Source organism: Haliaeetus albicilla, chromosome 21, assembly GCF_947461875.1.
Source record: "Haliaeetus albicilla chromosome 21, bHalAlb1.1, whole genome shotgun sequence".
Lineage (NCBI taxonomy): Eukaryota > Metazoa > Chordata > Aves > Accipitriformes > Accipitridae > Haliaeetus > Haliaeetus albicilla.
Genome location: NC_091503.1, coordinates 18246350 through 18273644, shown reverse-complemented (window position 1 = coordinate 18273644; position 27295 = coordinate 18246350). Strand labels below are relative to the sequence as shown.

Below are 27295 nucleotides of genomic sequence, written 5' to 3'. Positions count from 1 at the left end.
CATGCTAAAACTGAGCATTTTTTATTCTGTTTTGATAAAACCATCCCCATGTTAAACACACGTTTGAAAGGCAGTTTACAGGTTTAAGCTAATGTGTTTATAAAACCTTAGTGAGGATTATCTTGCAAAAAATGAGGACTTCTGGAATAAGCTGTATAGTGACAAATTCATTTTATATTCTGTTTAACATACATGTCAGTAAACTCAAGGCGAGATAAATCTGTTAATTAAGAAGCCATACAGAATGTTTAGCTAAGTGTAAAGCATGGTGTGTCTGTTTTATGATGTATCTTTGGTTTTGGGGTGGGCCAGACTCTGTTCAGCCTATGTTGTCCGAGATGAAACGCATGTGATGTGCATTTGAATTTGCTTGTATGCAAAACACTGCTGTCAACTTTCTGGCAGGGGACTGGCTGATGTGGACCAACTGTGGGCTGCTCCAGCCTCAAGGCATAATTTACAGCAACCTGAAGCTACAGCAAGTTACTTGAGAAGTGAAAGGAGCAAAAGTGTGACCAGCAGCAGTAATCAATGCAGGGCAGGGCATCCCTGAACCTAGTAAGTTTGTTTTGGCTATGGCCCAGAAGTTGGGAGTTGCATCTGGGGATGTAACGCTACAGATCAAGAGATCTGAGGCCAGTTTGAGCAAAAGTGGCTGTCTCTGGTTTAGGTCTTGTTCCAAGAAGTGACAGGTAGGTCACGCTGTAGCTTATTAAAGCCCAAATGGGGAATGAAGACACATTTAATAGAGTCCACATTCCAAAACTAATATTGTTATATGGACAGCAGGGGAACATGCTGCCTTCAAAATCAGGTACACACATCACCAGCAAGCATCACGTATTTCAATGAGAAATCAATTGAAGTCCGAGTTGAAAGAACTACATGCTACAGGTTGATTCTTTTTCTAGTGAGGGCTTTTAGCAGATAACGGGGAAGCCTCTGCATGGTTCTCACCGAAGTTGGCCATGCCATGTCCTTACTGTAGCTGTATTTGTACCCAGCCTTTAGCTAGCACCTGCTTGCACCCTCTTGCTGAGAATAGGTTTTGTGAAGATGCCAGACTGTGCCCGGGTGCCCTGAGAAGCAACACTTGCCCTGGCCTTTTAATGTTTAAACAGCTGTGCTGGATTTGCCAGAGGGTGTCTGACAGAGCTGTTAAAAATTGATCCCTGAGTAAACAGCACCAGTGCTATTTACTCCAATTCAGCTGTGATAATTTACACCATCTGAAGAGCAGCGTAATCCTCCACTGGCAAATCTCTGAGATGCTACTGACTAACAGAAGGATCCTTGTGGCAAGGGGAGTGCAATTTCCCCCTCACTAATGACTCTGGACAAGAGAATAAAGATACCACACAATTTAAAATAGAAGGAATTAACTCAGAGAGAAAACATAATGCACCAACACAGTAGTCACAGGCTTGTGCCAATGCAGGCCACCCATGTATGCTGACATATGGTTGACATATGATGTTGGTTACACTCATTCAAATGAAACTGCTAGACATTAACAGAGGAGAGGTATGGAGTTTAACCTTCTCTCAGGTCTGGTCACACTCCTACTTTGTTGGTTTTTTTCCTGTTGCACAAGTTGTAGACGCACCTCAAGGAATATCCATTTGGAAACATGCTAGAGGGAAGGGAAACAGTATAATGTTCAGGACCACAAATGTCTATCTTCTAGAAAAGTGTGATTTCCTCCCTGCTCCATTTGAACAAGGTTAGCTGTATCTGCAACTACCCGCTCACCTTTTCATTATTAGTGGATATGCTGCTTCAAATATGGCTCATCTGCTTTGCCTGGCTAAGTGTGATGATTGCTCAGTATCTATCAGTACCCATTCTCTTGGTCCTTTCTCTCTATTGTCCTGCTATTAACTTACCAAATGACACACGCCTTAACATTCCTCTTTATGACATATCTGTTGCCTTGTCATTCTTATTCTTCAAGATACTGCTTCTGTGTCTTGACCTTGATGTCTTCAAAACACCTAGAATAGAAAAGAGACACATGTAGATCGCCTGATTCATCAGGTTGAATTTTCTGTTAAATTAGTGACTTCCTGGAATTAATCCTTAGAACACGAGCACACCAGGAATTGCTAGTCAAGTAAAACATTTAAGATGTGTATACAGTAAATCTCTGGAGTTTCTAAATGGGTTAGTAAAATCAGGACTTCAGGGCATGTAGAACAGCAATTTCTTACCTACTGCTTCCTTATAAAACTCAGCAAAATGGCAATGCTTGTGATGGCATTCAGAATTTTGGAGATAGTTTTACTTTGCTGTAAACCTATTTGATCCAGTCATCTTTTTTTTTGTCATGCTGCAGACAAATATGCTCAAATTAATTAGCATAGTTCAAGTTTACTAGGAAGTGTAAGTGTCCATTTTAAAGAAGCTAAAATTGATGCAAAGTTTCTTGAGTTCATTAACTACAAACCTTCACCTGATTCTACTAGCAAAAGTTTCAGGCTCTCAAAGCATATGTAATGTGGCAACGTTTGGTTTTTTTTTAACTTTGGCTGGTTCAGATAATTTCACGTTTGGTATACATGATAATGGTGTAAGACACATTGACATCACTACATGTTTATAAAAAGAACATACAAACGCACAGTGACATTTTACACAGTGGTTGCACATAAGACACTCACAAATTTCAAGTCTGATGCTGTGCGGTGCCGCGTACTCTTAACTCTCATTAAGTTCAATGTGAGTTGAGAGTGCTTCGTGGTTCAGGTGCTTGGACCCTCAGTGAGGCTCTGCACAGTAAGGAATTATACCAACATTCATGTCTGAGCTGAGAGTAATTTCTCCTTTCTAGTACGTGTATTTCTAATTGCTGGATTAGTACAATTGGCTGATAATCACAGTAATATAAATGATTTTCTGGTACTGAAGTGCTCCTTCTGAAAGTTAATAAAGCTCACTCAACATCGCCTACAGTTTTACAACACACTGTAATGGAATAAGGTAATGAGTACAATGTGAGTATAGTACAAAAGCCGATGTTAAAGTTAAAAATGGATCTAGGATAGTGCTGTTCTTGAATACAAGCAGTACAAGGTATGAATTACTTCTTTAAACTGGGTACAGGAGTTAATCTGTGAACAACGCAGCCCAGCTTACATTCAGGTTCACTCCTGATTTTTTTCCCAAGATTTGCTTCCCACCCTTTTCTTCCAGTTGTTTTGTATGTGCTTATCCTTGTTATTTCCATGAAGGTGATCATGCTTTTAATTTACATCTTCCAGATTTCTACTGGAATTTGGTTGTTAAAATGGTTTTATAAACTTCTGTAAGAATGTGATATAAGGACACAGCAGAAAACCAACTCTATTTAAAAATTACAGCACAAATCCCGGGCCAATTTGAAACTTTGAGGAATGTTTAGGCCTGTAACATGTGAGACTTGTCTCCTGCAGAAGTTGAACACCTTAAAAATGTATTGGTGACTTTAAATTGTTTTCACCATCTGCAAACAGAATTTTATTAAACTTCATTATTCTGGGATCCATACATGTCTTGTATGCCCATTAATGATGAGTTTGTTGATGTAAGGGCACATTAATTGTACCTGTAAGACCTCTAGTCCCTTGTTTTTCCCTGCATGAATAAGACAAAGCCATATTTAAGGAGAAATTGGCGTTGTCTACCTGTAAACGAAGATGACCTGAAATGCAGCCTCCTAAGAAGTTGATGTTAATTGGCAATGCCAAATCCTCTTTACAGTAGTGGCATTTTCACCAACTGTATGGTGGATTTTGCGATTAAGAACACACAAAGAATTATTCTTTTCTTGTGTAACATTTTAATGTCAATAAAAAGTGGTTTTATAGTTCCAGATTACAAATAAAAAAATATTTCATCTTGACCCTTTTGCTATTTTCCCTCAGGGAAGTCTTCAAATTTTAGTTAGGAAGTGTTAAAAACACGAGGTGGATGGATGCTCGCTCTACAGAAAGCTGAAGGACTCCCTCCCCATTTTGCCATCCTGGATGTTTTGAAATGGAAGGTTTTGCTCCAAGTAAGCCCGAAGAGTGTACTCTCTCTCTCGTGGCAGGTGAAACCACGGGGGCATACACCACCACCGGATCCTTTCGAGCTGAACGCAGCTGGAAGGGTACTAAAAGGAGCGAGCCAAGCGCCTCTCCAACTACTGGGCTGCATCAAGAAGGCACAACATAAGCAATGGTAAAGTCAGTAAACAAAATTTTACTGTAATATTTCATAACACAGATACTGTATTTCTCTTTTAAGTGTAAAGCTACCGTCTTACACAAGAAAGATGGACAGACCCTTTTCCAAGACTAATATGGATACAATAAATATGGAGTTTTACATACTAGATCTGTACACAGAAACTTTGTCCCACAGCCATAAAAATTTACATTTAACAGTGCAACATATAATTTAATCCTTTATTTATCTGACATAGGATGTTTACTTACTAAACACAAGCAACTACCTGGTTTTAATATACATATTTTATATATATATATTTTATATATATATATTCAACAATCTGTACAGGTTTCTAAACATAAAACTCCAAAAAGGCACAATCGTCTATACAACATGTACAAAAATGGCTGGAGCTGACAAGAAACAACAATTATTGGTCAAGAGTTCATGATTGCACGAAGATTAGTAATGGGTTTGTGTCAGAAAAATGTGCTTTAAGGAAAGGGAGGTTTGCAAAGAAACCTGTAAGTGTTATAAAAAAAGCCCCCCCCAAAATAAAAACACAACGAAAAACAAAAACTAGGTTGCTATTACAAGTCTATCCTCATCGTCACTGCTGCCATCGCTAAACTGCACCGTGTTTTGCCGCCGGGGCAAGGCGGCTGGCCTGTGTACCTGTCTGTCCGGGGAGACAGTTCGGTGGACCGGGGACTTGGTTAACGCGTCGGGATTCGCCTTGGAGCGGGGCTCCGCCGGGGCGGCCCTCTTCGCCTGGAGGGAAGGGACGTCGCGCTTTGGCTTGGCGGGGTTCGTGAGGTCAGTCTTTTCGGGATCCGCTTTCCCCGGACCGTCGGGTCGCTCGTAGTCGCTCGGCGGGGCGGGCTCGGGACGGCTCTTCCCGCCGTACCGCTGGCCGCCGGCCGCCGCCTGAGGAGAAGCGGCCCCGCCGGCCTGGCCGGCCTCGGCCGCCGGGAAGCCGCCGGGAGCCGGCTCCGGCTGGGACTCGCAGGCCTTGCCGCCCGAGGCGGGTGCCTCGGGGGCTCCTTGCCCCTCGGCGCCGGCGGGGCCGACGGAGGGGATGAGGGTCGGCAGGGCGATGTTCAGGATCTGCAAGCCGGGAAGGTGGGCCTGCGGGCTGGGGTTGCCCTGCGGGGCCGCGCCGGCGGTCAGAACCTGGAGGCCCACGGCGTTGAGGGTAATTCCCGAAGGGCGCATCTGCGGGGCGATGTTCGTGTTTGCCAGGCCCAAGATGTTCACCGTCTCCACGCCCAGCGGCGGCAGGGGCTGCAGGCCGGGCGTGCCGAGACCCGGGATGCCCGGCACGCTCACCTGGCCGATGGGAATGCACGGCACGACGCTGTTCACCTCGGCGACTCCCACGGGATTGGCGGCGGTGCCGGCGGCCGCGCCGCCCGCCTCGCCGAGGGCGCTGGTAGTTCTGTGAATCACGCCGACGGCAGGGATGGTGAGCTGCACCGGCCCCGCCTGGATGGGGACGAAGGCGGAGTAGGCGGCCAGGCCGGCGGGGACCACCTGAATCCCCCCGACCGGCACCGTGCCGTAGGGCGCCTTGGCTTGCCGCTGCGAGTGCAGGGGGAGGTGGCTGAAGAGGTGAGTCTGGGGAGCCCTCAGCTCGGCGGCGTGCTGCGGGCACCCGGCCGGCTTCTCCTCTGGGATTTCGGCATAGGGCGACGGCGCCGCGGTCGGCATGCTGCTGTCCACCAGCGAGGAGGGAGAGCTGACGGAGGGCGTGCTCTGGGAGAGAACAACACAGGCGTGTTAATGCGGCGGCCACCGCTACCCTCAAGTGAAACGAAAACGCGAGGTAGCCGGGAGCGCTTCCCACACTCCCTTTTAAGAAAAAACAACAACAAACTGGTTCACAGTATATACTGCCCAGCTTGAACAATGAACTAATTTCCTTCCTTTCTTTTTCCAACTCCTTCCTCGCCCACTAATTGAATTTTCCTCTCCTAATTACCCCGGCTAATTTCTCTTGAACGCTAGGACTTGAAAACATTGCTGAATATCCTTTGTATGTGTTTTTTAAGGAGTGAGAAGGCTTTGGAGAACTGTTTTCTGTGGAAATCACCTCAGGCGAGAAGGGTGAATGAGCACAACCTGGCTTTTTTGATGCACCGGGTTCCTCTAGTGGAGCCGTTACAGCCTCTGGCAGGCAGAGGCAGCATCACGGCATGTTTGTCCGTAGGCGCTTCTAACGCGGAAGATGGGCGATAAGCAACGACAAGAGATGGATGACAACTACAGCACCCACAGAAGCGGAGGTGACAGGCAGATACTGGAGTGAGACATAGAACTCACATCCCACTGTTGCCTCAGCTCGCTGTGATTTGGTGCCTAAACCTGGACCAATAATCATATTTATATGTTCCCTTTTCTTCTCATATAGCCTGTGCTACCAACCAAGGCCGGCAACTCCTTTCCTAAAAATTCCTAAAACGAGAAGTCTTAAACTGCAATTGCAATCTCGCAGTATCTTTTCATTTTAGGCATATTCATAACATATAAAGAGTGGTGCAACCTTATTTAGTTTATATAGTCCTAGTAATTCTGTGGTTTTGACCAAACTTAAGAAATCTCTACAGTAGACACAAAACTGAAACACAAACAGAAATGCTTTTGAAAACTGCTGGTAAGAAATGTATTGGTTAAAGGACAATATGATTTACTGACTATGCAGTGCCGATCAGTCTAAATGGGAAGAAGGGTGTGAGAAGGAAGCCAACATCTTTCTCAGAATTAAGTCCTGTCTGACACCTCTCAAGAAATCCTGATAAACTGATATGGATGCTTTCGAAGGAATATACAACAGCCTTCCTGAGCTGTCTCGATCCCTTCTCTCGATTGCAAGAAGTGGGATCCAAACTATTCACAATAGGAACAAACTGTAGATTAACCATCAGACACACAGCTGCCACTTCTTTTGATCTGGGAAAGGAGGAGGTAGTCTGGAAAGAATTACTGCCTTGTTTGACTTAACGTGCCTTTTTTTTTTTTTTTTTAATATATTAATGTAGACAATCATTAGAGCTATATTAATGAGGACCTTTCAACATTTTTAATTGTGTGAATATTTTCTTGAGGCTTCAGTGGTTCTGTGTGATGAGGGAGTAAACTCAGTCAAATGTCTTTCTGGTATCTACTGGCAACAACTGAAACCCCAAATCCAAATATTAAGATCCTACCCCTTTTGTGGCAGGTATATACAGTGATCAGAGACCACTACATTTTATTCTATGTCATACTACAAAATCGCTCCAATTTACATTTGCCACATGGACTCACAGTTCTCATAAGCAGGAATGAACCTGTGTCAAACAAGGAAATGCAGCAATAATTTTTACTGTTTCTCCTTGCCAATGGTTCACTATCTTAAATTTTGTAAAAAAATCAATCCAGCAGTACAGATTTTCAAAGAAAAAACAAGCCAGTAAGTACTTAAACTAGAATGAAATTTTTACTTACTGCTTAAGATTTTGAAAATTTCCAGCTGCTTATTTTTTGTATAACTGCATGCATATACTATTTGTAAAAACTGCATTCATCACAGAGAAGGCAGTAATTACTCCTTTATTTAAACTACATTTTGCATCACAGTTTTCAGAGCATTATTCGGGAAAGCTCTAATGCCTTCATGGTCTGCAGTAAGAATTCAAAACTTTCAAGAGATATCCTTATGGTCAATCACGTCTGTGACTTGTACCGTCCCCATTACAGTCCATTAAAATATTGCTGAATTGTAAAAGGCTTAACACCTGGCAGTTCCTCTCTGTGATTTCCTCAGCAATTTTAAAGACAACAGTCGCCAAAATTACTGAACGCTCCTGCAGCCTTGCACACAGACTGACCTCATCTTTTTGCACACTGCTCTGAAGAGCCATGTGTTTAGAATAGGCATGGGCAAAATTGATCCTTTTCTGATCAAAATGTTCTTTCAGCTTGGAGGAAAAATGAGAGCACTGGGAACTCAGGTCTCTGTTGTGCGCTTGTCTCTCCTTTTGTTATTGTGCAAGGGCAATCTCCTAGTTTCACTGGAACATCTGGTATTCTTTCTAATTCTATTATTAAGCATATTTGGAGGAGAGATAAGCAATTGCACAATTTTTTTACAGTGATAAGGCAAAAACCTTTGGGACTAGATTAACTTCCCTTGGGAATTACCAATGATTCTATCGTCATATTTCAGAGTGAAATGACTTCTGAATTCTATCACTTTCCTCTGAAAACTTCATAACCACCACCATATGTTCATTTTACATTTCTGTTATATCCCTTCTTATTTGAAATACAATCTACTAGCTCCAAACTTCAGCCTAAACGACCATGTTACGATTAATCCTTTCAGGGAGAATACAATAAAAACTAAGAATTTGAAAAGCAGTGTTCCTACAACATTGTTGTTTCTAGAGTCCTACACATTTGTGCTAGGATTATTTTCAACCCTCTTAAAGATGCATCGGCCAACAACTCGAAGAATGAAGGAAAGGGCGAACATTTTGAACTTTGAAAAATTTCCAGAAAGATCTTTAAAAGGAGGATTTAAAGTCCCACTCTCTCCCCCAGAGTCAGATAACTCCTACCTTTGTAAGAGCTGCAGTTGATATTAAGGGGTGGCCCAAGGCTGCTTCTGCATCGGGGTAATCCACAGACATCTGGCGACCTGGAGATGTAGGAGGGACGTCCGCCGGTGCCGCACTAGCACTGCGAGGACCCGCTCCTCTCTCCTGGGCTTTATCCTCATGTGCTTCCTGATGGGTGAATTCTGCTGGTGACCTGGAGGTCCTGCTAACTGACTGCACCGCGCTAAGGACAGTCATCTTCGTCAGCAGTGCTTTTGGCAGACCGTCCATAGAGTCCGTGTGAACCCCAGCAAAACAGTCTGGAAGCCTGATGTCTTCATCAGTGCTGGTGGCATCCTGCAGGCTGTGTCGAGAGGGGTGATGCTGGGGGCTGGCCGTCACCGAGGGGGTTGTGGATAGGACTGACTCAGCCTGGCTGTCTTCATCATCATCTTCATTGTCATTTTCATCTTCATCTGCACCATCAGACTCCTCCACATCATATCCTGACCGGTCATAGCCAAATCTTTGCTTCTCACCTGCAAAAGTGGGAATTAGAAGGTAAGCCAATGAAGGTCCTGGACTGATTGGAAAGGAGGTGGGAGGGAGTAATTAGAAACACCAAAAAAATCACATGGCGCGTGCGTTTTTCAGTCACATCCCACTGCATCAAAGCAACAGGGAAGATTTTCATTTTTGTTCTTATTTCCAGTGTACGTATTTAATTATATAGCTACATAATCTTTCATCTTCTGCTTCCGTGTTGTTTTTAACCTTCTGGATATGGCTGTTTTCTTTTAAGCCATTTATAACCATTTGCTCAAAGTCACCCTTCACTCTTTCGCTTGGGGAGATGTGAGCAGATTCCCGGTTCATTAAGTTCCCAGTGACGACATACGAAGCTGGTCTGCCAACCTTAGCGGTGGGATATTCTCTAGCTGGTTCTGACTCATAAGTGGGTGTCCTTGTACCTAAATGAATCACTGCTGCAAAGGTTTTTGAAGGATGCAAACAGAAAGACTGGAGGCTGTTAGTCAGGAATCTGTCTCGTTAACAGGCAAAAGAGACCAAAATTAGACCTTACCAGATTTCTTCACTTTGCTAATGTTTTGAAAGGTGTATTAACAAATCACCCACTATGTCCTAGGAGGCAAGAAAGCCCTAATCCTTTCAAAACTTACCTACACTGCTCACATTAAGAAGCCCTCCTGACTTCAAGTCATAAAGCCAAACTGCTGTCTAGTGGTAAACTTCTCTACAAAATACAGCTCTACTGCAGCTTTTCACCTTCTTTTATATCGTAACTTGGAAAGAAAGAATCATCTTTCGTAAAGGACAGAAAATCCCATCTGCTGTATCAGATTCCAAGCCAGACTGTCTGGGATCATATTTTATAAAAGACAAAATGCTTTGAATGCACTAATATTTTATATTCGATTAAAGGTCTGTCTGCTGAGCTGTCCAAAAAAAATATCAGCATAAAAATCATTTGGCTCTGCAAAAGCAATGATGGCTGGTTAGTTAAAATCTCAGAGATCCTGCTCTAGAAATCTACAAAGCAACTTACCATCAAAATGAACGATTCTGAAAAAAATCAGACCCTTAAAAGAATTTGAAGGTACTACCAATACTTGAGGCTGCTACGTTACTAAAACCAAAATAAGCACCTTGAACTCCAGGTAAAATAAATGAGTTTAATTGAGCTACCTCTCAATAAGTTACCCACCATTATAAGCCTTTATGGTTTCAAATGAGCAATGCAATTAGGAATGAGACTAATAGCTGCTTTGAAAAAATCCCTCTATAATGACTTTGCCCCTCTTTGCCTACACAGTAATTTGTACATTAACTAAATATGGAAACTATAGATTTTCTACATTTACTACAGCAGGCATGAAACTGAAATGTTATTAAAAATAGCCCAAATCCTCCAGGTCATTGGAACGATGCTAACAAAAATATTTTTTAGAATTTTAAATAGTCTTCACTTATAATTCTCATCTACAGACAAAGCTGTTCAAAAAAGAAAATACATTTTAGTGGAAAAATTAATTCAGTAAGGTCCATTCCAAAAATATGGCAAGTCGGATTGTTAAAAATATTATTAACAAAACCACATGGACTTATTCAACATTTATTTTCCTCTATACTTCTGCCATTTCTCTTCTTCACACAAACAGTGTTTCTTCATCATTAATTTGCAAAGCAAACACATCTGAAATGTTAGAACCTCTACATATGTTTGATTTCTGAATGGAAATAACTTCCCCCAATGCCTCTGTAACAGATCTTGAAGACTTCTCCATGTTTTACATCTAAAGGGTGACCCATGCGTTTCCTGCAACTCTTTAAATAACGCATGGGGCATTGCAAAGTCTCGGGTTTCAGTCTGTACTCCCTCTTAATTTTGGTCTATTTACCAACACGACATAACTATTCTCTGGGAAATCCTACTGTTTCTTTTCTTTTATTCTCCCTCTCTCCACACGAATCACATTTTCTATGAAAGTTGATGTCAATCACGAATGACTGTCTCCACTGGCAAGAGAAACTACCTGAAGTGATTAGACTGACTTGTCACATTTGTAAAGCAAGGAAAACATATGCTCAAACAATGCCCTGATTTATAATAAGAAACTATCTTTTTTCAAATCAACATTGAAAAACACTACAGGATTTACTAGCAAACGCTGCTTACGTAGAAATTTTCTGTGTACGTCTCATCTTTCCAGAATAAAACCGTGGAAAGGGAAAGGGGACCCATGTGTGGGACATAGATTCCTTACATGCAGGACTCGGTGGGATATCATTTCCCTCTATTGTTTCCCTGTTTACCTCCACCCATTGGCCAGCTTCTATTTAAGCGTGGTTACCTGGAGCCAGAGCCTGCAGTGTGGGCGAGGTGACGGCGATGAATGTGGTTCCCTTACTCCCACACCGCTTCGCAACATCAGATGAAAAAAAACACCCATTCCTGACTTGCTAGCTCTGGCAATGCACAAAGGAACGCTCTGCTCTGGCTTTTATACCCACCTGTATGTTTGCTGAAACAAGAGGTGCCCAAGCTTTTGTAATTAGTGATCCCGTTAAGCATTGCTGTAAATCAGTGGAGTTGTGAGAGGACCTGATACTGGAGTTTTAAGCGGTGGAAGACCCGGGCAGGTTATGGCTCTTCTCTGAATGAGGCATCGAGCTGAGGCTGTGACCGCTCCTTGCGGGGAAAGGCTCTTTTCCAAGCACTGTCTTGTTAACCAAGTAGTATTGGCCCCGATCCATTTTAGTAATGGTGCGCTGCCTACTAAAGTTCCCTTGCAGTTTTAATTGGGGAAAAATTAATTCTTCGCTTCCTATCTTAAACTATGCACAATTATAACCATATGCTTATGTAGCTGATATATATAACTAGAACTGACTCAATTTCCAAAGGGAACAAAATGACTTCTCTGTTTCACTTTGTATAAGGTTGTCAAGCAGTGTGGGATATTCTAGAATGAAGGATGTGTCATAAATTTAAAGGCCACTAGCATATGGGGAAATGGCTTTTGGCATGAAAGTTCACAGTTGTTTTTTTTAAAAAAAGAAAACAGGAAGAAAGTTTCACACTATTAAGTGAAGTCTTTATGAAAGCTACTTCTCTTTCAAATTTGTAACTCTCACCATTTTAACAGAAAGACTGTTCAAGACTGCCTCAATTTTTTAGAATCAGTGTTTCTGGAAGACTAGGGAATGTCTCTCAACCTCTGTCAACTGCTGCAATCTTTTCTTTTAAACCCTTAGCAAGACTCTTTCTTCTTTCTCAACTTCACAGAAGAGAGGAACTTTTGGCTACGGACATGAACTCTGCAAAAATTAGGAACAGCTGGAAATAAAGGTATAATAGAAACGTGGACACAACTACTGATTGGGGATTTTGCTCACATGGCAGATATATTTAATAAAATTCAGTTTTTAATCCTAGGTATTGAAGTAAGTGTACACAAATCATGGGCAAAAATCATCTTAGTCCTTCATTTATTTTGTTGTCGGTCCTCATTTAGTTAATCAGCTCTGTATTGTGTTTGTGGTGTTGATGAGCTTGTTGGCTAAGGCTCTGTTATACTGACATTTTGGCTCAAAGTGGGGAAAGAAAAAGCTTCAAGTTCTTCAGCACAATAGCATTAGCTGGACTTATCAGCATCCTAATATGTCCATTAGTGAAGCGCCTGGGGCTGATAAGCCCATGAACTGCTTTTTCCAGTTGTGATGCTATGGATTAGGTAACTGAAATAGGTCTCTCTATGTACTTTAAAGTTCTTCATTTTAAAAGTTTCTCCTAGAAGAATCCTTACTGTATATGGTTTTAACAATGGCCATATAATTATCTTCATACTGCAAAGTACTAAAAGAAAGGTTCTTCAGAATCTCAACTTAACAGCTTTTAATTTTAACTGCGATATTATCATCAATTAGTCCATCACATGACCTGACTTATCAGGCCCTGCTACAGACTTAGCAATTTCTGCACCAAATCTAATGATAAAGTTCAATGGCTTATAATAGTCATATTTGGTCATAACTTAATCACATTTAGGCAGATTTTCACATAAAGAGCAAAATGTTAATCTTCTTTCTTTCACTGTCAGAAAGACGAGAAGGAACTGAAAATATAAGTCCAGACTGCTGAAGTTTTACACATTCCCAAGCAAATGGACAGTTATGTAGATAACTATAGGATTGCTATTAGCTCTACTTACACAGATTAAAGACATAGCTTACTAAGTATCTGCCTGTCTGTTCACTATCTATTCCCATCTAAATTTAAATTTACTAAATTCATTGGCTTTTAGCACCTGAGCAATACAAAGCAGTGTTTGTCACCTCAAATTGCGTTAAGTATCTTCAGTTATGGATTAATATCTACATAAAAGCATTTAAAAATCAAGCATCTGTTCCGTATCATATATTCCTCATCAAACTCAAGGAAAAATATATACTATGGCAATAAAGGCAGAAATATTTTTTAGTATGTCATCATATTATCATAAACTTGAAAGTAAGGTCTGTATGTCATCAATGCACTCTCCTATTTTTCTAAACAATTACAAGCTTAGACTCACTCGCCTTTCACCCATTGCATTAGTCTTGTAACAGACTGTTCCACAACCATGCAAACAAATTATAAAGAGGGTAAAACAAAGTACTGTGAAATAGCACTAGCATCTGTAGCCAAACTTGCTGTCTTCCTGTCTCCCTAAGTTTGTTCACAGGCTTCACTTGACTGATTTCAGTCTTGCTTCAGCTACTGTCCACTGCTCATCACCATCAACCAGGACCCACAGTGACATCTACTGGGTTAAATTCAGACTGGTAATAGCCAGTGCTCCTCAGAAATGTGTCAAAACCCACCCCCCAACGCCCAAAACCCCCCAAAAGCCCAACCCAACCAAACTGTGGGCTTTTGACTTTCATTCCTAAGAGTATGGAAAGTAACAAAGTAAAACTAACCAAAAAAGTAAGAGTAACCTCTGTTTAAAGAGGTTATTTACATCTAAGCCTTTCTGAGTAACCTGTATATTGTAAACCAACCCTAGCACTAGGTAGTCTATTCCTAAGCTATAGGTGTAGGGCTCCACCATGCTTAATGTACATCTAGTTGAAGACTAGATACTGATATTAAAAAAAAAAAAATTTAAAAAAATCTTTCTTGTAAGCTATACAGAACCAGCCTTCCATTCTATTTGCAAAAGGAGGATATTATTGCAGGATTTTAATTTATTTTCACTCCTTAAATGTAGGTGCAGTGAAAACACAGACTGAGTCATGATTAAGCTAATGAAGAGCCATGGAAACTCACTTAAGATCTACTATAAGTAATATATAGCTAATTAACTTAGAGCCATTGTATCTTTAGAAGGCTTTATTTAATACTGCAGAAAATGAAAGTTTTTTTTTAATATATATATGTGTGTGTATGTATATAAAAATACATATCTGAAACTTACAATTAGGTATTTTCACTGGTAAAGTAATGAATATTTTGGAATAAAATTTCTCCACTGAGACAATTTAAATAAGTTCTGCCCATCTACCGACTTCATTATTAAATAACTATCTTGTGCAAGTTTACTCAGACATACCGTACCACTCATACATTAGCTTACATATGAAATATTACAGCTTTAAAGTTTGTAACTGTTTTAATTTGAAGACAAATTATTGTTGTTTTTAAGACTGCACAGCAGTCTTAAAAATGTTGGGTCAACGTGGCCAAAGAGGATATCCCCAGTTGCAGTCTGTCACACTAAACAGTTCACCTCGTCTGACAATTTAATTCAGATATTAACATTCCTTACATTTTAACCCTGTATTTTGGTGATAAGAGCATTCCGAAGAGCAGAAGATGAAAGATAAATGGATGAGGGAATGGTTTTGAATACAAAAAGCCAGGCCAGAAAGTATTTACTAATACCCAAATGATGACAAGTCCAAATACAAAGAATGCTATGTTAAAAGCTCTGATCACATATAGTTTCAGACAGCTAGAGTGCATCTCTTTCTTTTTTTCCCTAGACGTTACAGCACAACAAGATTTCTGCTTCTCAGATTACTGGAAAAACAAGCTCTCTGTGTGTGCGTGCGCATGCGTGCCTGCGTTCAGGATTGAGAACAGTTTGCATTCCTTATTCAATCTGCATGCACTATTAATCTGTACTGCTATCAGGTGAAAGCTGATTTCTCATATGAATCTAAAAAAAAATTATATATTCAAATAATCGTGATTGCCTATGCTTTAAAAAAACTACATAAAAACAGAACCAGCAAATTCCTTAGTAAATAAAAAGCTTTGTTAAATTTCTGGCTAATTCTCTAATTCAAAGTGTGGTGGAAGACATACAGCTTAGTTATTCTAAACAAAGGCGCAGACCTTTTTATTGCCATAAGAATAATCAGTATTCCAAATGTTCGGATGACAAATTAGATAAGAGACAGACAGACAGACAGACATTCTATGGGTCAGGAAAGAGGCCAACCTCACACGGCCTACAGTAAGAAGAAGTTTTTTTTCTGAGGTCATAATTATTTCTTATCAGATCCTCTGCACCTTCCTCTACAGCCTCTCACATTGCCTTCCAAGTGAGGAAAGAGATGGGGCCGGGCAGACCCCTGTCTAAGAGAGAGATCATTTTTAACAACCACGCAACTCCTGAAGTAAAAAATATATGTGCTTAAAGACGTCGTTTTTTAAAGCACCAAAACAATACGTGACACAAACCTGCCAGCAGCACACGTCAGAAGGAGGAGGGGTGAAAGGGCCAAAGATGTGATGCCACAAGTGCAGCTCAGCACCCAAGGCCCATCACGTTTTCCTCTGTGAGTGACAGACTGCCGGCAGGGCTGTCCCTAGAGCCCAGACCTGGCACGAGCGGTGCTGGCCCCAAATGTGAGCACTGCTGCGCTGCCCTGGGGAAAGGGCAGCGAAGAGGTGGTTGAAATCACTTTGGTAACCCAGACTGCCTAGACACCTCAAAAAAAAAAAAAAAAATATTCAATCACATTCAAACGTAGCCAAAAAAATCAGCATGTACAGGATTTAGGAGAGGGCATGTATGCAAATACTTCACACTTTTTTTTCCTTGCTGACTCTTTGCCTTAAAAATGGGCCAACAAGCAAGTTTCTGAATTATCATGAGAACTACCTTCAAGTGTGGCCAGGTGAGCTGAGAGATGAAATCACACTTTTAAAGTGTACAGTTGCTCACTGAATTTACATGGATAATTGTAAATGCCCTGTATTATGAAGCAACTGCAGAGGCTTGACTGGTTTGGCTGCAGCAAACGCGTGTTTATCATGGGCTTCATTACTCTGCTTCTTGGATGGGACTTTTGTGCTGAGCTTTGTGATGCACAGCTGGTTTTGCTATGGGTACCTGAGCCAGATCTTTTAGAAAAGGTAGGGATTTTATCACTGAGTTGTTTTTTGGTTTGGGGTTCTTAGTTAAAGAAAGAAGTGCTACCTTCTCTATTCTGAAAAATAAAATAAAAAAACGCCAAAACATTGCGGTCTCAAAATTTCTGGAAGAATTTCATGGATTATGTAGTGAATCCTCTTGAATGTTTGTCTTGCTTTTTTCCCAAAATAGAGTATTTATTTTATTAAGTAATTACTGTGCTGAAACAAAGAATGTATTTGAGGGAATATATAATATATTTATACTATGTTTACAGACACCTGTACGTGGTATGTAAGAAGAGAGTCTCTCTCTCTCAACTAAACAGTCTTAGAGCCAAAGAAAAACAATCTTTCAACAAATGTCTGAAATGGCTTACTTCTACCAGCTGTTACTGATAATTCTGTTAACATTTGAAACATTTCCCATTATATTATAACCATAAATGCAGTTTTTAATGTATGCAATTGGGAATATCGATTTATCAATCAATAAAATGTCTTCAGTTCCTATTAAGTGGAAATACCTGTTCAGCTGTAGTTTATAAAACTAAATAAAATGTCAAAAGCTACAGAACACGCAACAAAGTTGCGACGATTTTTCTGTCATGTAAAGGCTGAAAATGTTAACAAAAACTGTTCCTCTGTGAGAAAAGGACAGTAATTTGTACTGCCGCTTATCTTCCGTTATTTATTTGGTACCTCAAATTACAAAGGGGGACATGCTTTTAGCTTACCAAAAAGGAATATATCGAAGAATGCCAAAAAAGGGAAAATGCAGGTTTCTTTGTACCTAGCGCACTACTGAATCATACCAGCTGAGTCATATTCCCAGCATTATTTAGAATTAGATTCAAGCTGATTCGCTTATTCTGCTAGCGGTTGTCATATGGGAGCAAGTGCATTCATCTTTCTTGCCCTTTACTGTTTAAATAAAGATCCCCACTGCTTTCTTTTCTCAAAATATCATCCACGATCTAATAAACTATTCCACTGAAAGAAGAAAAATACAACAAGGCAAGGCAACACGATGCATGTCCCTGCTGCGAAACGGGAGGAAGGAGAAAATGCTACCACTGCACTGGACATGCTGAGATCCGAAACAGTCCTAATGCACAATCCTGTTCTCCATCTCACTGCATCTGGTGCAGCTACATCTTTCTTATCATGCTGAGCAAAACCCACACGAACCAGTCTGGCCCTCTTTGACTGTCTGCGATCTCAGCTCCTCTTCAGCGGGGCCATCGCAGGATGTGGGAAGTGCAGAATTCCAATTATTAGCAAATACATTCATTTTTGATAACACTCTCATCACTAATGAAGAAGTAGAACAGGTCAAGATGAATGATGTTCAGAATTTCTAAATGATCTCTATCTGATGATTTATGTCCAATTATTTGTGAAGAAGGACAGAACTCTACACTAGAAGATGTTTAGCCACCTTGCAAAGCACTCAGCAACATATTTGTGATTTGGGTGACATGTTAGTGATGTAGTTTTTATGAAATGAGCATCTCAAAACTTTGACAATTTAATGCACAACTATTTTCAAAGAAACACTACATTTGACTACCTTTTTTTCTAGGCAAACAGCTGTTTTTCTGGTATTTTCAGTCCTGTCATATTTATCTGTGAAACCGATAAAGTTTAACTGCATAACACTTTGTGTTATGCAGCAATTTATCTTTAGCATATGCTTGTCATTTCTTCTGGTGAAAGTTTTTCCAGTATTTCTTGCTCCCTTGGACTAGCTTCTAAGATTTTTATCTCTCTATCTTTTCCCTGTACAAGAATTTAAAAGCTTTGGAAAAGAAAGGGTAAGAAACTGGGATGACAAAATAAATACAAAAATGCACTAAAGAAAGAAGATTTTAATTTCTTACCAAATTCTTCTTCTCCATCCTGGTCATCTATTAAGCCTACTGAGACTCCCAAATCCATGCATTTCTTGCTATGTGCCTTTGACTTCATATGTTTTGTTAAATTTCCTTAAAAAAAAAAAAAGAGAGAAAAATTAACTGCTCTGTGACTATACAAATGTATACAAATATACGCTCAAAATATCTGTATCTTATTCAGCTGCATTTATAACCACCTGTATAATTTGATTTCACACTTGATAGAACCTTGCCCCTCAATGCAAGCTGTCAAGGGCTGTAGCAGATTCACCATCCTGAATACTACTAGCTCTCTGGCTACATTTCATGAAGTTCTCTATTGAGATAAAATAGGATGGAAACCCTAGATGATGATGTATTTTGCATTGGTGTAAAAGATCCCTCATTTGTTTATGGCAAAGTATAAAAAAGGCTGATTCAGCCTTCAAAGTCATGTTGACAGAAAACTACTGCGTGAAACTAAAGTTCATATCTTGCAGCTCTTTTAGTATTTGATGGATTCTATTTTTAGTGTAATCATTTGCACTGCTGATCAAAACAAACAGATTAATTTTATTCAAAATCAGAGCATGAACATATTTGATCTGAATCTCAAAAGTGAACGCATAACTGCTGAGAGGCCCCACAGGCTGCTCTCCCCTTCTCCTTTGAAAAAAAAATATAGTGAATATCATCAAGAAAAGGTTAAAAGTAGATCAGAGATCTGTAAATGATGACATTTGTGCAAAGTATGTTATTATAAGTAACTGCTCACTTTATACTTACACTTCCTATTGTCTCTCAAAAAACTGTTTCTTTCAGGTATTTCAGTAGGAGAAATTACAGTGGGTGAAATGATGACTCTTCTATGTTTATGGAGTACTTTACTCCTATTTTGAAAGGAAGGTAGTAATTCACCCCAAATTCTGAAATAATTGTTATGAAGCTATATGACTATATTGTCTCACAAATAGCAAATTTCCCAGCTTTCCATCCTGCATGAAGTTGCTGGCTGCACTGTCCTGTCATGAAGGGTGGTTTACCAAACACCCAACTGCGTGACTGACTCTGCCAGCAGCAATGGCAACAGCCGGGCATAGCAACTGCAGAAGAGGAGCGAATACAAGTGTCTGCTGTAACTGAAACTAGGGAGAATTCCAAATGGGCAGAACTTGGTTACTTGAACTTGGCCAGCGTGCCTACTCGGCAAAAACCATAATCAGAATTTTTTGGGTTCACACTGGCATTTCATCTTAAAGGCAACGTGATGACCCAGTGTGTCAGGATGCAGAGAGAGGTTTTGACAAACCTAAAGACTATCCATCCCACTTTCTCAGCACTGGGTTATTTCTTGGAAGTTTTCCACCCAACTGCTGAGTAGTCTCAAACCCACTAAAAATGCAAATGTTTCTGAGGTTACAGCTGGGGGGGGATTATTGCTAAATGATGTTCAAAGCCAAGAAAAATTTTACCGCTTAGAATTTTTTCAGTGAAAGTATTTTGGCTGTGAACTTCTCTTGTCTCTTTCACTTATTTTGAGTCCTGGATCTATCACTGTTTAATATACCGCCTGCTTAAACTAGCATGCATTTAAACATCTGATGTAAGTAGGCTTTAAAAAGTAGGGGTTCATCTTTGGGTCTTTGAAAGTCAAGCGCAAAGTGAACCTTGTCCTTCAAGGGTATAAAAAACATTTTAATATAGTAATTTAATAAAGGCCAATTTCTTTCCTAGAGCAATTAGTTGAGTGCCAATATGAGTACGATATATGTCAATGTCATACCTCCAAAAGGTCACCACTAGAACTTAAAATTCTGTGTTCCCATCCCCATCTAGTATGAGCAGCTAACCAGCTCACTTGTCTTCACCTAACTGTCATCATACTCCCATATGATTTCCCTCTTCCACTCTAATTTCTCACCCACTGTGACATGCCATACAGCTCATTCATATAAAGATGTGATTATCTGAATAAACATAAAGAAGAAAAAGGAAAAGAAGGAAATCAGAAACTGCAAGTATTTGAAGCATTAGACAATAAAACTTTACAGACGCAACTTCTTCAGCTTATGAACAGCCAAATGTGAGAAGGAAAGAATTATACTTTAAAGTAGAAAGAAAAAAGGGTAAAAATGTACACAGAAAAGTACCCCTACCTTTAGTTTTGAAGGAAAAGTTGCAGTAATTGCAGTGGTAAGGACGGACATCTGTATGTGTGCGAATATGCTTCTTCAGCATGCTGGGTTTCTTGCAACGTATTCCACATTCTTCACAGATATACTTCCCTCTCCCTCTCCCTCGAACATACACATAGTCTTCATTTGACTTGTACCTAGTAACAGTGCCATAACAGTAAGGCAATCAGTTGTAATGGAAAATTATTTTAGTTAGAAACCCTAATCTACCAGAATTTTAAAAATAATATAACAGATGAAAATGAATGACTGACAAACCCAATCATGCTCTTTTTCTGCTCAACTTTTGCATTTATTTGTTAAACTCATATCTAGATTTTTCACTAGGTAATCACGGACTTGTTTAGGAATAACGGCATACCTTTTTTAATAAAGGTACCGTTTGACACTAAGCATTTAAAGATTTCAAATTTCCTCTTTGCAACACAGGAACATACTTTTTTAAAGTGTCAGTTCTTGGAAGCAGGTTTGGGCACCATGAGGAAGCTCTGAAAGAGCATCTTTGAGGCTCTGCGTTGGATGCAGAAAAGGAACAACATTAGTTACGACAATGGGAAAGTCTTTAAAAATCCCTATCAATGTGCTCTGGACTCAGCCTGCTGGGACTGTCTCTAGATGGAAAAAGTCAAATCAGATTCAGTTACACCCTTCATATCTCTGCTCAAGGATGCCAAAGGTTGCACTTAGCTTTTTTTGACCTGCTCCCTGCAATGTTTGGATCTGAGCAGAGACACGTAGCAATGTTTTACCTGGGCAGCTGGTAACGGCTTAACTGCTGGCCTAGACTGGATTCAAACTGGGAACTAGTAAATGGAAAGCCCTAGAGCCCACCACCAATTATGAGAATAATAAAATATGCACCATTTGTGCTCAAAATTTTTGGTTGGAAGTGTCATTGGCACTCTTCTACTAAAAAAATCTGTTTTATAAGGATGTTGTACATGGCACAACACTGTGGCTACAGCAACTGTTATTCATATCAGGCAACCGATTTAAAGTATTACAGTGCATGGACGATGGCTCTCAGTAAATATTTCCATGGCACTTCTCAAATCAGGAGTTCTCCAGCCTGCGTATGCCACAGCGAACTGCCAGACAGAGCCTGTACTGCAGTCTGCTGCTTAGCCCCTGGACTATATCCTCTCCGGCTACAGTTATACAACCTTATTGCAGAATAGGTATTATTTATCATGTAAGAAAAATATAGGAAAAAGAATTTACATCCATGGCTGTATCTAGCTGCCTTTACTGCTGATTAATGTTTGTCCTTTGGAAAAAAAAAAAGAAGTATTGCACTGCCTACTGTTCTTTATTTCATTACCCCCCTTGTAACTCTCATGGCTCCATGCTTCTGATGACTTTCCATTTTTCTTGGAAACATAAACCAACATCCACAGACCACAGTATGGGAACCGTTATTTAAAATAAATCAAACAGGAAGCAACATCTCTGCAAAGTCTAGAATCAAGGAAAAAATATCTTCCCAACGATATCTAATATATGAAGTTACAACACTTGCCCTCCATCAAATATTTTAACTCTTCTTGGTTCAGTTTTGATAAAGGAATTTTCTTTATCGTGCTCAGTGCTTGATTCAGAGTTTTCCTTATTGCTGAATTCAGTTGCAGCCATTTTTTTTCTGTTTAATGCTCGCTGAAAGAAAATGAGATATGCATATCATTAAAATTAGTATCTTTCATATGCCATTCAAACCTGTAAGTTACGATGAATAAAAGCATCAGAAAAGCCACAATTATAGTAACTGATTTTTAAAAAATGTTAAGATACACGAAACAACAAAAATCTTTTGCTAAACTTCTTCTCTATTATGCATTGACTATTTGTGGACTGGTAAATCTACATGGAGATTATGGCACTGTAGGAAACCAGGAATGTTTTGAATCTGCAGTAGGAGATGCCTCTTTCTTCTTCTGGGAAGGTGAAGGTGATGTTTTTTAGCTCACAGATAGCCTTCTACAGAGAAAAGATGCTTACAGTCGAACCCGACTGCTTCCTGAACGGCTACAGCTTCGCTCCTCTGCCCTCGACGCAGCAACCGGACCACGCAGACGGGGCTCTGCAGCTGCATCACACGCTGTCCCCCCGCAACGTGGCAAAAAGGGGGAAACTTCAGCACGCAACCAGTTATCCGTGCTTTCTCCCCACTGCTCAGGTCCTGACTGGTTTCAGTAGCGCATCCCCAGCTCCAGCTGCCTGGTGCGGGTCCCGGGTCTCGCCCGCCAAGCCACAACCCGGCACTGCCTCCACGGCTGGCGGGGGCTTCTTTCCAGCGGCACAGCAAAGAGGAGAAGGGTGGGAAGGAGGAGGTGTACCAAGGGAAGATACTAACAGGTAACATTCCTGATTGCTAGGATTTTTCAAAAAAATATACCTGTTTTGGTGTGGAAATTGACCGTTCCCAATTTGGTGAGGTTATTAACAGAGGCTCCGGAACACTTCCAAAGCAGGACTCCACACTTAATTCCCACTGCCAGACCAAATTACAATAAAAAGTGTACCAGTTGTCTAGCAGAACAAAAATACATTTCTCCATTTCCCCTGATTATTAATTAAGGAACTTTTTTTTCTTTCTTTTTTTTTTTTTTCTTCTTCTTAAAGGAGGATGAGTGCCCCTAACATTTGCCAATTAAAATCTACTCCTTCCAAGTCTAGGATATTTATAAAATGGGCAACAATGAAGGAATGATCCAACTAGCCAGCAATTATTACTGCTGTATTTATAAACTGTTCTACCCACGTAGCTGGCACACTTACCACATTTGCTCATATTGATAAGTGAATAAAATGATGAGAGGAAAAAAAAAAGTCTGGCCTTATGTTTTCTACTCATTATAAAATTTAATGCTGTAAGCTTGCGAATTCTTGGCAAGAAGAATAACTTCACTGGCTGACTTAAAATGACTGATGAATTACACTGGTCTACATATATTGAAGGGTGACATAATTCTGGCAGCCGGTCCCTGCCCATAGTCCTCCATGCAGTCTCAGCCACCACCTTGACTTCCCACCTGATGCGGAATGTGGCTGATGAGCAATTAACACGGATCAGAGGAAAAGCATCTTCCTATTCAATTCAAAGTCCTATGAATCCGCACAGGCTGCAAGTACTACTCCAGTCCGCATGCCTTCATGCAGCCCTCTGATTGATTTGGGCTGGATTTTCAAATATCTGAGCAGTTCCACCAAAGCACACATGACAACTCTGCCTGTGTGTAGGAAGAAAGAAATTTCACCCTGCATGTTTTAACAGCATTCATACAAGGCGAAAGGAGATGTTCTGGATGAGAAATATCAGCAATAGAGCCTACCCTAGTAATTGCAACTCAGCCATGTTGTAGTTCCTATACACTACCTGGCACACAAATTGCTTTTGTTTCCAGTACAAACAAAGAGTAACAAGGTGACATTTGTAATTTAACAAGAAAAGAGTAGTGGAAAATACAGAATAGATACAATAAACCCAATACCACGTAAATACTCCCAGCAGCTGGAATAACGCAATCTTTAAGTGCCTGATCTTTCAATCCTAAATACTAAGTGTTCTTTCCAGATTTAATTTTCAAGAATGAAAAGACAAAGGAAAAAGAAAGATTCCAGAAGTATTTGGCCCACGTTGTTACGCGAACTACAGTGAAACAGCATTACAATAAGTTGTATACCCACAAAAGCACCCAGAGTGCAAAAACTAACACAAGGCCAAATACCTCTGGATTCCCCCTGCTCCCCCTTTTTTTAACACACTTGTTTATGTACAGACATAAAATAGCCTAACATAGGTGTTCAAATTACTATTTACCTCCCACTGATGTACTTTAATTTACTGGTTATATGCTATTGTAGCAGTTGTTTCAGTGTCTTAAACGTGCAAAATGCTGCTATCACAGAGATGCTTTAACAGAAACACTGAGTTTCTGTCACAGAAATGCTCACTGACAACAAAAAAAGCAGTCTTTAATTTTCATGAAAAATTCCAAATTGATGCTGAAAAGGACTTGGGTCCTCTGTAGATTTTAAATAGCAGCCAGTCTCTAAGGAGCACGGGTTTCTTGCGTGGAAATCCTTTAACGTACCTCACCTAAAATCCCCCCAACCCCCACACGTACTAGTGGAAAGGGTAGAAGAACGGCAGTGCTGTAAAATGTTCCTCTCCATGATTACTTATGCCTTCCGTTTCTAACACAGTCTTCTCCCTCTTCTCCCACAGAGACAAGGACCATGATTCATTTCTACTTTACTTGTTTTGCTCCAATTTAACTCCACTGTCTTCAATTACTGGTATAAAACTGGAAAAAACCTGCTCTTAGGGCTGCCCAGAGACCACAGTTCAATAGATACTTCTGGTACTTTACAACATCCCTTGGAAAAAAAACATGCTTGCAGCCTGAATCATGAAAGTTATAAATTTCAGATTAGAATATTCATTAAACATTTTTCCCATTGGCACATGGCCACTTGAGGAAAATGTTTTTAATATCTTTAAACTTTTACTAGTTTACACATAAAAATCTTCTGCATTTAACTACTTTCCAGTGGTGAGCTGGACTGTTGTGGCACATCATCCAAGAAAGGAAAGCTTTCCAGTTAGGAGAAACTTTCCATTATTCTTCAGCCTATTCTTGCCTGAAAATCTTCACCCTGGAATACTGCACACATTACTGATTCACTTTAGAGAGGGGAGCCAAGATCAACGCGGGGGCTTGAGAAAGGGCTCCTGATACACCACCAATGACTTCAGGTGAGGAAAACTGGTGAAAAATAATAATAACTAGAACAATATAAAATAAAAACAGCAGGGAGATAAAATAAGCCCTTTCCATGCAGGTGAACCTCCTGTTACATTTTAACGTGCTGTACTCAATCCAGGAGCTTCTTTCACAATAACATTTTATGGTTTGTTCTCTGAATCACTGGAACGTGGCAACTTCACCTATTGCCTCTGAGCAGTGAATTGTGAAGAGCAAACAAAGTCCCAGGGTTCCTTATTGTTTGCATTTTGTTCACATGTCTCTTCATTTCCCATGGCATCTATTGTTGAAAGAATTGCCTTTTCTGTGACAGTGATTAGTAGCAGTTATGCAGCAGCATGAGATCTCTGTAAACACAACTTACTTCTGGGGGCAAACCCAGGAACAGTTCAGCAAGTCGCTTTATCTTAGTGAGAAGATCAGCAGTTAAAGCCCCACGAGCAGAATATGCCAAATGACTCTGGAAAGGGCTACGACTGTGAGCGAGGAGGTGAGGCATAACAGTGCCGCATTTTTATTATTATTTATAAATTGCTTTATAGTAGCACTTAAAGCTCTCCGTCAGGTCAGGGTTAAAATGTGCAAACCACTTGAGCAAACATAACCCCCAGAGACTTGCAACCTAAACTGTGGTTCCCGAAAGGAACTCAGGACCCCGCCAAGCTTTTAAGCAGGAAATCAATCACTTTTTTTTTTTTTTGAGAATTATTTGCTAATCTGTTTGTTGGCTTTGTTTTTTTTTTAACGTAATATTAATTTCCAAAAGGACCCCCAACATTTTCCATCCTCAGGCTCAACCAGAAAAAAAGGTAGAATTACTGGGCCTGAACTGAATGAGAAACTGAATTCAGTTTTTGCTTTCTTTAAACATGGCTTCTGCGAGGAAGTTTCCAAGTTGGCATCAGCTATTCCATTACCAGGTCTAACTGGAGACTGGTAATACAGCAGTATATTGTAACAGCAGCAGCATCATCCTGGAAAGCAGCTGAAATCCTGCTGCCTGAGTCATTAGAAGGGAAAGCAGACAAACTTTGGAGGTGTTAGATCACAGTACCTATCAGGTCTTTGAAATTTTTAATTTCTGCCATCCTATACCTTGCTCATACAATCTGAGATGCCAATTAAACTTTAATTGGTGCTTTCTCACTGCACTTTCTTCCTTCATAATGGTTCTGAGTAAAACCTGTAAATCAGCCACAAGCAGAGCTTAAGAACTCTTCATTTTCACCATGCTCCTGCGCTTCATTCAAAACGTCAGCAAGAAAGACTGAAGAAAGATTAATAACTGTGGTTCTTTTGTGGCAGAAGCACTGTAAATGTACCTGACAGCTGCCTATTACAGCATTTAAGTACTCCTAGAGGGTTTAAAAAGGTGCTGTCAAAATATTTTTCAAAGTATTATTAACCATTATTTATATTCTAAACAGAATTTGTTTATACACAAAATTTGTTCGAGAGGCATGCAGTAGCTTTGTTATCAGAGAATTTCTTCTGATACACTGTTCTTTAAAAATAAAACAATGGCATAACTGATGTGAGACTTGCCTTAGAAAGAATCGCTCAACTATGTACAATGAAAAAAGCTAAATCTTCAAATCCTTTCTTCTTTTTTTTTAATTTAGCACTATGTAAGTACAACACCTCATGAAGTGTACAAGGGGGCAGGCTGAAAAAGGTAATGCTAGTTTAAATGGAGGCAGCACACTAATATGGAACCAACAATTCAATTCAGTTACAGCACTGACACAAACTCAGCAGC

General features: G+C 40.2%; 1 protein-coding gene across 9 annotated transcripts in view; it reads right to left on the bottom strand.

Moving 5' to 3' along the window:
- The window catches only part of HIVEP1 (HIVEP zinc finger 1), a 130838-nt gene that overhangs the window by 4705 nt on the left and 98838 nt on the right, over window positions 1-27295 (bottom strand). For 8 of the 9 annotated variants that reach the window (XM_069809098.1, XM_069809096.1, XM_069809103.1 and 5 more), the window contains 5 exons: window positions 22290-22423; window positions 20732-20907; window positions 18582-18686; window positions 8793-9310; window positions 4202-5946 (listed from right to left, as the gene is read on the bottom strand). In XM_069809098.1, coding sequence (XP_069665199.1) covers window positions 4771-5946; window positions 8793-9310; window positions 18582-18686; window positions 20732-20907; window positions 22290-22423 — 2109 coding nt within the window. In that variant the 3' untranslated portion in view covers window positions 4202-4770. Of the gene's footprint in view, window positions 1-1886; window positions 1995-4201; window positions 5947-8792; window positions 9311-18581; window positions 18687-20731; window positions 20908-22289; window positions 22424-27295 lie in introns of those variants that run through there. The other variant, XM_069809102.1, reaches the window with a different exon arrangement.